The sequence below is a fragment of the Corvus hawaiiensis genome, chromosome 26 (assembly GCF_020740725.1).
Source record: "Corvus hawaiiensis isolate bCorHaw1 chromosome 26, bCorHaw1.pri.cur, whole genome shotgun sequence".
Classification (NCBI taxonomy): domain Eukaryota; kingdom Metazoa; phylum Chordata; class Aves; order Passeriformes; family Corvidae; genus Corvus; species Corvus hawaiiensis.
In genome coordinates this window covers 45,822,708-45,835,130 of record NC_063238.1, presented here as the reverse complement: position 1 = coordinate 45,835,130, position 12,423 = coordinate 45,822,708, and the positions used below count along the sequence as shown (strand labels likewise).

General features: G+C 55.2%; 2 protein-coding genes across 2 annotated transcripts; both read left to right on the top strand.

Annotated features, from left to right (window-relative positions):
• The first annotated feature begins 486 nt into the window (after nt 1–486).
• Nucleotides 487–1,688, top strand: LOC125338456 (NAD(P)(+)--arginine ADP-ribosyltransferase 2-like). The gene is made up of 2 exons (XM_048329270.1): nt 487–1,279; nt 1,609–1,688. Exons 1-2 carry the CDS (start codon nt 490–492, stop codon nt 1,686–1,688), a joined length of 870 nt encoding a protein of 289 aa, XP_048185227.1. The 5' UTR covers nt 487–489.
• Nucleotides 1,689–3,106: 1,418 nt separating this feature from the next.
• CCDC166 (coiled-coil domain containing 166) lies at nt 3,107–5,021 on the top strand. The gene is made up of 2 exons (XM_048287099.1): nt 3,107–3,174; nt 3,964–5,021. Exon 2 carries the CDS (start codon nt 4,046–4,048, stop codon nt 4,892–4,894), a length of 849 nt encoding a protein of 282 aa, XP_048143056.1. The 5' UTR covers nt 3,107–3,174; nt 3,964–4,045; the 3' UTR covers nt 4,895–5,021.
• Nucleotides 5,022–12,423: the final 7,402 nt, after the last annotated feature.

The following is a 12,423-nucleotide window of genomic DNA, read 5'->3' as shown; positions in this document are numbered from 1 at the left end:
TTCCAGGGGCTAGAGGGGACAGTGGCTTCTCTGAGTCCTGTGGGGGAAACAGTAAAATTTCCCAGGAGCAGGGAGAGTGTCTGGATCCAAGCCCAGCTATCTCAGCTATAAAATGCCAGAGGAACCACATGTCCCCTGTCCAGGAGTGCAGGGATGGACTGAGAGCAGCACCCAGACCCTGCACCCACCACAGGGCACAGGTAACACTTTGGGTCAGGGTCCTGGGAGTGATGCCATGGAGCTGTGGGGACCAGGCCGGGATGCTGGATGTGTGGGGGACAGCAGCCCATGGGACCAGGCTTGGGGTCAGGGCACTACTGGGACATGGCTGGGGGGCTCCTGGCCAGAGATGCAGCTGGGGTACCCCCCTCTCCCTGGGCTGTCCCCTCTCTCCCTCCCCACCTCCTCAGCCCCTCACAGAGGAACTGCCCACATCCCCCCCAGAGTCCCTGCAGGGTCCGAGGGGTCCCTGGGGAGTCTCTGCCCACCATGGAACTCCTGTCACTGGTGCTGGTGCTGCTGGCTGGGACCCTGGCTACCAGCATCCACCTGCACTGGTGGGACCGTAGCAGTGCCATCAAGGAGATTGCACTGGACATGGCCCCCAACTCCTTCGATGACCAGTACCTGCGCTGCCACTTCAAAATGGTGAGGGTGCTGCCAGCACTCAACCGCACGGAGTTTGTCCCCCACGGTGACTACGCCGAGGCCTGGAACAGGGCCGCAGCCAAATGGGGCAGCCGCCCCTACCTGGGCCGCCCCTTCCTGCTGCAGCTGGAACAGGCCATCGCCCTCCTGGCCTACACGATGGAGGAGGGCCTGTACCTGGAGTTCAACAGGGCTGTGCGTGTGGCCGGGCGCTCCCGACGGGAGTACCTGGACACCTTCCACTTCAAGGTGCTGCATTTCCTGCTGACCGAGGCCCTGAGTGAGCTGCGGGGTGCCCAGGGCCACCCCCACTGCCTCCACGTGTACCGGGGTATCGATGGTATCCGCTTCACCAGCAGGATCGGACAGATCATCCGCTTTGGCCAGTTCGCCTCCGCCTCCTTGCTGAAAAATGTCAGCGAGTCCTACGGCACCAGAACCACCTTTGAGGTGGACACCTGCCACGGTGCTGACATCCGGTACTTCTCAAACTACCCCGAGGAGGAGGAGGTCCTCATCCCACCCTTTGAGACCTTCAAGGTCACCAATATCACCCACCAAGGGGACGACATCTACATCCACCTCCGCTCCCATGGCGTGCACAGCAAATACAACTGCGCGTGGTTCCGAGGTGACGTCCCTGGCGTGGGGACACCTGCAGCTGGGTGTGGGGGGCACGAGGGCACCAGCTCTGTTGGGGCAGGAGAGTTTGTGGTGGGGCAGCTGAGGGAGGTGGCGGGGCTTTGGGTGTGTGGCATTGCATGGCTCCAGCGGCTTTCCTGGGATGGCACGGCCTGGCACAGGAGAGCATGGGATAGGATAGGATGGGATGTCATGGTGTTGTCCCAATGGTGGGCTTGTTTCCTGGGGGCAGCGCTATTTCACACCCCAAGATGAGGGATTTCTAGTTTTTATTCTACTTTGCACAAACCCCCTGACCCCCTTCTCTGGCCTCCCCAGGCAGAAGTGTCCCCAGAGACCCCCCAGGCCTCACTGGACTCCTCCTGGCAGCGCTGGCAGCTGTCACCAGCATCCCCTGAGCCATGAGGTCATCACGGCTGCTGAAGACAAGGTGTCAGGGATGGAGCCACTGGCGTCACCAGGATGGCAGAACTGGCCGGGGGCACAGAGAGCCCCCCCCCAAAGGGTGGACACTGGACAAGCCCTGTGGACACCCTCCCTGAGCCATGGCTGGGGTGTCGGGTTGCAGCTGTGTGGGTTGGGGAAAGAGGGGCACAGTGGGGATTTTCTTCTCTTTTTGACTTTTTTTCTCCTTTCCCATATTTTTAAATTTTCTTTCGAATTATTAAACTGGTTCTAACTCAATCCATGAGTTTCCTTTTCATTTTTCTCCACCTGACCCTGCTCTGGTGACTCTGGACATGGGCCTGGAGGGACAGCACGAGGGGGAATGTCTTCCCACTGCCAGAGGGCAGGATTAGATGGGACATTGGGAAGAAATCCTTCCCTGTGAGGGTGGGGAGGCCCTGGCACAGGCTGCCCAGAGAAGCTGTGGCTGCCCCGTCCCTGGAAGTGTTCAAGGTCAGGTTGGACAGGGCTTGGTCCTGTGGAAGGTGTCCCTGCTCATGGCACAGAGCAGAACAAGATGAGCAGTAAAGTCCCTCCAACCCACCACCGTCCCAGGATTCCATGATAATATGGAACAAGAATAAGAAATCCATTTCAGCTTTTTGCCATATTTTGGCTGCTCCTTCCATCCTTTTTTTTCCCCTACCTCTCAGCTTTATTTCCCAGTTTTCCACCTAATGTTATAACAAAACTCCTCTTGTTTCCTGCAGATTTTGGCCACCATCTCAATGAAAGCGGAAACAGCTTTTTATTTCAGCATCCATCTTTCCACACATCCCGTTCCCAAGGTTTTCAAGAAACACTAAAATAATCATTAACTGCTCCAGATACATAAATTCTATAAATCCTACTAAATTCAATCCTGCATGCTGCCCTGGGAGCTGGGATCCCAGGAAAAGCTGAGGGTTTGGAGACCCAGCTGTCACCTTTAGGAACTGGCACAGCCTCCTGCCTCCTTCCATCAGCCACGTGCCTTGACCAAACTTATCCTGGATCCCCCTGCAGAGGGATCTGGCCAGGCTGGATTGATGGGATGGGATGGGATCGACGGGCTGAGGTCAATGGTGTGAGGGTCAGCACGGCCAAGTGCTGGGTCCTGCCCTGGGGTCACAATGACCACATGGAAGGCTCCAGGCTTGGGGCAGAGTGGCTGGAAATATGGAAAAGGATCTGGGGGTGCTGGTGACAGAGTTTCCCAGGGAATGAGATCCTGCTGCAGAGCTTCCTCGGGGATCAGATCCCACTGTGGAACTTGACTGGGGATGGGAACCCACTGCAGTTTCCCAGGGACTCACTGTGGACCTCCCCCTTGTGATCTCACTCCTCATCTCCATGGACACAGCTCCCAAACACTTGGGCTCCAGGACCAGTCTGGCCAGCAGCAAACCAGAAGCAGTGGAACCAGGGAAGCAGCTGGAAAACCTGGGAGCAGGGAAGGTCAGTGCCTTAAAATCCCAAAGTTTGTACAAACCCAACTTTGTCCTTTTCCCACGGGGATTTGGGAATTCTCTGACCCTCACACATCCCCTGCACCAACCTCCCAAAATTCCAGCATCAGTGCAGCCTGTGCAGGGATTTTAGTGGATTTATTCTGTTTTTCACCCATCTCCTGGAATTCTGCATTTTTTTTCCTTAAAAATTGACATGAATTGTATTAGGAAATGAGAATTTTTAATTAAAAATATTCACTAAAACTATCAGACTTGTCAGACTCTGGCTCTAAATCCTGAATTCCAGCATTCTACACTGGAATAAAGAGTTCATAAATTCAGTCAATCCTGAAATTAATGCTTAAAAAGTGTTAAAAAACGTGAATCTCATTAAAATAATGCTGATGAATATTTTTTAAAAGAGAATCTCCTGAAATTGGGATGTGAGATACTGGTTTGGGACAGGAGATACTGGTTTGAGATGCCTTTTCAGACACTGGAATCAGTGAGGGAGGAACGGGGCATATTTGCACTTTTTCCTCCAAACTCTCCAAACTGTTAGGAATATCCTAGCATTATATGGCAAAAAAGAGAAATCTTAAAAAATGCGCATTTTTGGTTTTCTCCTGAGGCAATTCAGGATGGGAAATGCAAATCCAGGTATGGCACCTGCGCTTCCACCCCAAACAGTTTTGGGTCAAATATTTGATCTGCTGGAAGAACCAGTTGGAAACACAAGGGAAGAACTGCAGCAAAAATATTTGCTCTGAACTGGCCTTTTTTCCTTCTGTTCCAGTTTTTCACAGCTTGATTGGGAAAGGGCATCCAAATCCAAGGGGAAAGAAGACGCCGTGACTGCTGGGAAAAACAAGCAAAGAATGGGGACCAAGGATGGAGAGACACCCAAAGAAATAAGTGACATGGAAAACCCCCCCCAGGAGAGGAAGCTGTACCTGCAGGAGGAATGCAGGATCCTCACAGAACACCTAGACACGTACCTGGGAAGAGCGGAGCAGCTCCTGCAGGGAAACAAATGCCTGGAAAAGGAAGCCCAGGGGAGTCAGGAGCAGAACCAGGCTTACCTGTCCTGCACAGCAAAGTGCAGCCAGGACCCCCCGCATATGGTTATCACCCTGAACGACCAGAATTGCCGGGATCTGGCCCAAATCCAGGCGCAGAAGGAGGAGCTGATCCCACAGTATGCTGTGAAGGAGCAGGAGGTGAGGAGCTCCCTGCAGGACACGGAGGCCGAGGTTGCACTCCTGGACACGGAACTGGAGGAGCTGGAGCCGTACAGGGACCTGTTAGTCCAGGCGGAGCAGAGGGTGAAGGCGCTGGAGAAAGAATTGCGAGTCACCAGGATACGGTGTGCTGAGGAAACCCACGCCATCAGGAGCAGGTTCCTGCAGGAAAAGGCTGATTGTGAGCAGGAATTCCACCAGAGGATGCAGGAGCTCACCTGCAGAGCACAGGAAGTGGCGCTCCAAGCTCTGATCCAGCACGTGGAGCAGGTGAAAGCAGAGAACGGGCACCTGCGCCAGGAGCTGCTCGGCCTCCTCCAACACTGCCAGCTCCTCAAGGACGCCAAAATCCGGCTGCAAGATCAGCAGGAGCAGCTGCTCCGGGAGCACCAGTGCGCCCAGCAGGCAGCACTGCTCACACCAGCACGAAGCCCACGGCGCCGCTGGGACCGCCTGCTGCACTCACCCGCCAGGGGTGGCCACTGACCCCAAACCGCCTCTCTGTGACCTGGAGGAAATAAACGTGGAAGCAACCAAATCCTTTTGGCAGTGGAAGAACGGAGGGGTTTGACCTCTGGTCACAAGGATCCATAGAATATATTTATGGACTAGATCCATATCAATGTTCTCCTTCTGTCCCGGGGAGGTGGTGGCTGCCCCGTCCCTGGAAGGGTTCAAAGCCAGGTTGGATGGAGCAACTTGGTCTAGTGGAAGGCGTCCCTGCCCATGGCAGTGGGGTGAGACTGGGTGGGCTTTACAGTCCCTTCAACCCAAACCATTCCAGAATTCCATGAAATTATGGCTCTCAGTGCAAATGGCTCATGAGAGAGAGACCTGTGCCCGCAGCGGCAGCTCTTGGGCTCTGCAGGAGGGAGGTCCCAGGGACAATCCCCAGGAGTCCTGATGTCATTGGGAACAGGTGGGATCGAGCTGGAGCTCTGCTCCAGGCTCTGGCTGAGATCCAGGTATGAATTGTCAGACCAACAAAGGCTTCTGTGGTCACTCCCCACACAACTGCCAGGGAAAAGCCTGGTAATCAGCTCATACAAAATAGACCCCTAAAACAACATCCATGGCTGTAAACTGTGATGATTTCAGCCAGCCCCTGGGTTTGGCTGCAGGTAAAGGACTCTCTGGAGCACCCACACAAACTCACCAGTGCTGCCCAGTCTCCCCCTGCCAGGTGGGAGTTTGGAAGGACAGGGCACTCATGTGTTGGCAATGCCAGCCCTGTTATTCCAACTGCCTCTCCCAACAACCATGGAAACAAAGATCTCCACACCAGGCAGTACACACAGCAAAACACTGACAAATCAGGATCTTCCCTTATTCCCACCAAGTTGAACCATTTACCTGAGATGAAGCTGATATGAACAGAGCCTGTCCAAGCACCAGTGAGACACTGAGCAACCTCCTTGTGCAGCTGCTTTGCTTCAGGCTGTCGCTTCCCAAGTGATTTGGGCTCTTCCTGCTCATCTACCAAGTGGGAAGAATACTCTGATGGGGTGTCCAGATGCAGGATTCCAGCTGGTGATTAATTATTCACATCAAAGGGACTTGGAAAAAAGTGTTTCCACACTGGGAAAGGTGGGGGGAAGCAGGAGTGACAGCTACAGGAATGGACCAGAACCAGTTTCAGGTGAATCCTGTAATCATGGAATGCTTGACTGAGCTTACTGAAGCACCTGTATCCATTGGGGATGAGACCTCCAGCCTGATTTTTCAGGGAAGTAATCCTCAGCAGAGGAGCAGGAGCACCTGAGTTCCCTTTTCCCTCAAAATGATCCAAACTCAAAAGCCTGGAGCCAATCCTGTCCTGCTGGCACCAGGCTCTGGGGTTCAGTGCTTCTCCAGCCTCCACTGCAGCTGCTCCTGCTCCACACCAGGACCTCTATGCCCACAGGGAGGCCCTGGTCTGAACAAGGCCTGGAGTTTCAGACCCCTGCTCCAAAACAGAGCTGGAGTCCGTGAGCCCTTGGCTGCGGAGCCGAGATGTGGAGGCCCATCCCCAGCAGCCTCTTGGCCTCTCCTTCCCCCCGCTGCCGCTTCCTTCAGGGATTAGAAAGGTTGGACTCCCAGATCGCAGGATAGTCTGGACTGGGAGGGACCTTTAAAGCTGATCTCGTCCAGCCCCCTGCAATGGGCAGGGACATCCTGGCCGAGAGCCCCGTCCAGCCCAGCCTTGGCCACACTCAGGCCCTGAGCTGCAGCACTCAAGGAAGAAGGTCCCGTGCTTACCCATGGATTTTGGGATGTTTTTCCCTAAACACCAGAGCCTCCGTTGACAGGTGCCCCCAGACAGAGCTGCTCAATGGCTGCTGCAGCTACCCCTGAAAGCTCGGGGCTGCCAAAGACAGCACCACAACTGCTGTAGACACAGCGCCCTGCTATCCCAACATCCCTGCATCCCAACATCCCAGCTGCCACAGACACAGCATCCCAACATCCCTGCATCCCAACATCCCAGCCGCCATAGACACAGCATCCCTGCATCCCAACATCCCTGCATCCCAACATCCCTGCATCCCAACATCCCAGCTGCCACAGACACAGCATCCCTGCATCCCAACATCCCCGCTGCCACAGACACAGCATCCCTGCATCCCAACATCCCTGCATCCCAACATCCCTGCATCCCAACATCCCAGCCGCCATAGACACAGCATCCCTGCATCCCAACATCCCAGCTGCCACAGACACAGCATCCCTGCATCCCAACATCCCTGCATCCCAACATCTCCGCTGCCACAGACACAGCATCCCTGCATCCCAACATCCCCGCCTGCCACAGACACAGCATCCCTGCATCCCAACATCCCTGCATCCCAACATCCTCGCTGCCACAGACACAGCATCCCTGCATCCTGCCCCCCCGCTGCTCTAAACACAGCTCCAGGACACCCCAGCATCCCAACATCGCAGCTGTGCTGACTCAGCATCCCGGCTCTGCTGCAGCCCGTGCGATTCCAGCCCAGGCTGAGTTTCCCAGGCTCTGCTGCAGGACACGCCCAAGCTTGGCAGCAGCCCCCAGAGGGAGGCTGGGCTCGGAATTCCCTGCTGCAGTTCCTTGGAGATCATTCTGCTTCGATTTGGATTCCTCGACTAAAAGGATCATTTTCTCCAGACCTCCTGCTGCATCCCAGGTCTGTGGAATTCCCGAGCACGGGCTCAGCTCACAGTTCCTCTGCATCAGGGCTCCCTCCCGGCACCCCCAGCCCCCTCCCTCTGCCAGGAGCCCCCAAGGGTGACATCCCCACCCCGAGTGCCCCCTTGGCTCCATCCCAACCCCTTGGGGCCCATCCTGGAGGGAAGTGGTGGCTCCTCCCCCAAAGGTGCCACAGGGTCCTGAGCTGAGCGTGGCTGGAGGGAGCTCGGGGCTGGGCAGGGGCACCCACAGCACCTCTTTAAGCCCAGCCCCGCTCCTCAGGGTGCCAGCCTGGGCTGAGGAGGTGCCAAGCTGGGTTGTGGAGATGCCAGTGCAGTGCCAGTCCTGTGCCAGCCTGGGCTGAGGAGGTGCCACACTGCTGCCAGAATGGGTTGAGAAGGTGGCAGACCAGTGCCAGCTGAGAGTTGAGGGGGCTCAGCCTGGAGAAAAGGAGACTTAGGGGGACCTTCTCACTCTCCCCCACTCCCTGACAGGAAGGTGGAGCTAGGAGAGGGTCAGGCTCTACTCCCAGGAAAAAAGCAATAGGACGAGAGGACATGGTCTTAAGCTGTATCAGGGGATGTTTAGGTCGGACATTAGGAAGAGTTTTTTCATAGAAAGGGTGATTTGATATTGGAATGGGCTGCCCAGGCAGGTGGTGGGATCATTGTCCCTGGAGGAGTTTGAGGAAAGACTGGATGTGGCACACGGTGCCATGGTCTGGGTGACAGGGCAGGGGTCCGTCACAGGTTGGACTGGATGATCTCAGAGGTTTTTTCCAGCCTCAGTGGTTCTGTGATTCTGTGATTCAGTGATTCTGTGGCTTCCCTGTCAAAGCTCAGAAAATCTGCAGGTCAGGAAACTTCATCAGAGGAACAAACTGGCCATGGCCAGACAAGAGGCCTGATGAGATCAACAAGCCCCCTCCAAGACCTAAAGGGGAAAAGGAGAAGAGAAGAGAAAAGAAAAGAGGAAAAAAAAAAAAAAAGAAAAAAAACAAAACAAAAAAATCTTACCCCTGTCCTCTGCAACTTTTCTTTGGAGATTCATTTACTTGCATTCATGCCCAAATTCTGTGAATTTCCACATATTCAGGATTTAAACCCAAACAAACTCTATTTCCACACCCCAATTCCTTTAACCCTAATGAGCCTCAGCGCCCACAGACCCCCCCTGCCCTTTTCCTCACTCTGTTCTGCCAGGGACACATGCTGGGATCAACCCTGACCCACCTTGCTTGCCTCAGTTGTGCCAGAGATTCCCATTAAAGGGAAGGGAATCCTGCTTTTCCATTGCTCCCCAAAAATTGGTCAAAAGAGGAAAAAAAAAAGGATTTTTCTTCTTCAGAAGACTTTGTGGGACAGAACTGAAGTCACGGGCTTATGGGCATTTCCCAAAAATCCCAGAGTTCCATTTGATCTGCCAGAATGGATCAACTTTTGGCTTCAGGAAAAGAAGGGCAGGATTGGCCATTATTCCTTTCTTTTGCCTCAGATCCCCTATTTCAGCATCAGGTTGGAACATTTCATGTGCTGTGGTGAAAAACCCTGGAATTGTGTTTTGCTTGAAATTCCTTCACTGAAATAACACCTCTGCCAAGTATTTTTCAGTGAAAACCAGGCCCTGACAGCTGATTAAACTTTCAGTAATTTAAAATATTTAAATCCCAGTAATTTAAAATATTTAACAGATACAGACAAGATGATTCCACAACTCTTTCAGCCACAGTCTTCGTAACCCCAACTCCAATGAGGAGCTAAAGCTCAGCAGCACAACTAAGGAATCCTTGTCACGCTTCACAAAAAACGTGCAGGAATTTTAAAATCTGTGGTAAATAAGGCAAATTCTAAACATTTTCCTCTCACTATCGGCTGCTCCCATGCAGAGCTCTGAGCCCTGCTGAGGGCTACGATCAGCTGCTTCTACAACTCATGGAAATGCCACTGGATCATTTTAGCTTTAAAATAACTCAGGTATTTTCTTATGGATGAAATTTTTAATCCCCCAATAATGAAAAGAAACAATTTACAAAAATAATTCAATTTACCAGCATGTGGTCACGTATTCCCAGATGTGAACTGCTGGTACTGCCACAAGCAGTTTCATGGTTATATATTGCCATTTAACATTTTGTGGCACATGAGAGTCTGAAGGTCACTTAAGGAACCCCCGGCAAAAGCATCAGCAGAAGCAGGTTTAAAATAAAAGCAAAAGCACGACAGAGTTCTTTGGCAAAGCTCACTCTGCTACTCAATGGATAAAGCACACAGAGAAAAAAATCTAATATTGGTCAGTGTAAACCTAAAATCACCCCAGCCTGACTTACCCACAACTCTAAAGAATTTAAGGATCCCAGAGGAACATTCCCGCTGCGTTCGCTGCAGCGCATTCGCGCTCCCACCCAGAGCCCTGAAGAGTTTGCAGCGGGCAGGGGCCGGCGGTGCGGGCGCAGGGGAGGCACCGCGGCTGTGCAGGCGCACGGGCAGGTTTGCACTGAGAAATCCCGCAGAGCTCAGGGAAGGGTCGCTGCCTCTGCTCTCCCCGAGGGCCGAAGGGCCGAGCCCCGAGCAGCGGGGCAGCAGCCCAGGCTCCGGCGCTGCTTCTCCGAGCACAGCGGACGTGGGGCCCCGCTGCCGGGGGGATGCTGGGCACAGCCCGCCGAGGCGCGGGACAGCTCCAAAGGTCTCAGGACGGCGTCCACAGGTCACAAGAGAGTGGACTTTGGCCACCGTCATTTTCCATCCCAGCTGCAATTTGGGTCAGGGACTTTCTTTGAAAGTTCGATAACGAAAATGTTGTTCCGCTTGGGTTGTTCTCCAGGCAAGAAAAATGAGTTCCCAAGGCTGTTTGTTGAAGCAGGAGCTCGTTAGCCAGCAGCAGTTCCTGGGAGCAGACCGTGTTCCCGGTAACCTCGAGAGGAGCTCGGCGCAGGCGCCGCTCGTTGGGGTCTGACGGCGTTTCTGAGACCACAGAGCAGCGCGAGGCTCGGGGAGAGAGGCACCGCCACCCATTTGTTTATGGAAATACCTGATGTTTCGCTCAGGAAACTCTTTTTTCCTTCAAATCAGGGGATTTTCCCTCTTTAGCCCGCACATCTCCTGGAACTCACCGCGGAGTTGTGCTTCGGGAATTGTCCACCGGAGGGCAGCAGCGAGCGCGGGGAAACAGCGGCACTGCGCATGCGCCGTCCCGCGGCTGCAGTTCCGGCTGCCAACACCAGGCGGCAGCACGAGCTGACGGCGCTGCCGAGCGCCCGCCCCGCCCCAGCCCGGCCCGGGGGCTCTGGGATGGTTCGGGACGGGGCGGCCTCAAAGCCCGTCCAGTGCCACCCGTGCCATGGGCGGGGACACCTTCCCCTGGGCCGGGCTGCTCCAGGCCCCGTCCAGCCTGGGCCCGGGGGCTCTGGGATGGTTCGGGACGGGGCGGCCTCAAAGCCCGTCCAGTGTCCTCTCCTGGGGAGCGGTTTCCATGTCACTTATTTCTTTGGGGGCCTCTCCATCCTTGCTTGTTTTCCCCAGCAGTCACGGGGTCTTCGTTCTCCTCGGACTTGGATGCCACATCCCAATCAAGCTCTGGTCCCACAGTGAATCCCTGGCCGGACGAGGAGCCTCAGAGCCCTACTCCAAAACGGAGCTGGAGTCCGTGAGCCCTTGGCTGCGGAGCCGAGATGTGGAGGCCCATCCCCAGCAGCCTCTTGGCCTCTCCTTCCCCCCGCTGCCGCTTCCTTCAGGGATTAGAAAGGCTGGACTCCCAGATCGCAGGATAGTCTGGACTGGGAGGGACCTTTAAAGCTGATCTCGTCCAGCCCCCTGCAATGGGCAGGGACATCCTGGCCGAGAGCCCCGTCCAGCCCAGCCTTGGCCACACTCAGGCCCTGAGCTGCAGCACTCAAGGAAGAAGGTCCCGTGCTTACCCATGGATTTTGGGATGTTTTTCCCTAAACACCAGAGCCTCCGTTGACAGGTGCCCCCAGACAGAGCTGCTCAATGGCTGCTGCAGCTACCCCTGAAAGCTCGGGGCTGCCAAAGACAGCACCACAACTGCTGTAGACACAGCGCCCTGCTATCCCAACATCCCTGCATCCCAACATCCCAGCTGCCACAGACACAGCATCCCAACATCCCTGCATCCCAACATCCCAGCCGCCAGACACAGCATCCCTGCATCCCAACATCCCTGCATCCCAACATCCCAGCTGCCACAGACACAGCATCCCTGCATCCCAACATCCCAGCTACATCCCCGCTGCCACAGACACAGCATCCCAACATCCCTGCATCCCAGCTGCCACAGACACAGCATCCCTGCATCCCAACATCCCAGCTACATCCCCGCTGCCACAGACACAGCATCCCAACATCCCTGCATCCCAGCTGCCACAGACACAGCATCCCTGCATCCCAACATCCCAGCTACATCCCCGCTGCCACAGACACAGCATCCCAACATCCCTGCATCCCAGCTGCCACAGACACAGCATCCCTGCATCCCAACATCCCAGCTGCCACAGAAACAGCATCCCTGCATCCTGCCCCCCCCCCCCCCCCCCCCCCCCCCCGCTGCTCTAAACACAGCTCCAGGACACCCCAGCATCCCAACATCGCAGCTGTGCTGACTCAGCATCCCGGCTCTGCTGCAGCCCGTGCGATTCCAGCCCAGGCTGAGTTTCCCAGGCTCTGCTGCAGGACACGCCCAAGCTTGGCAGCAGCCCCCAGAGGGAGGCTGGGCTCGGAATTCCCTGCTGCAGTTCCTTGGAGATCATTCTGCTTCGATTTGGATTCCTCGACTAAAAGGATCATTTTCTCCAGACCTCCTGCTGCATCCCAGGTCTGTGGAATTCCCGAGCACGGGCTCAGCTCACAGTTCCTCT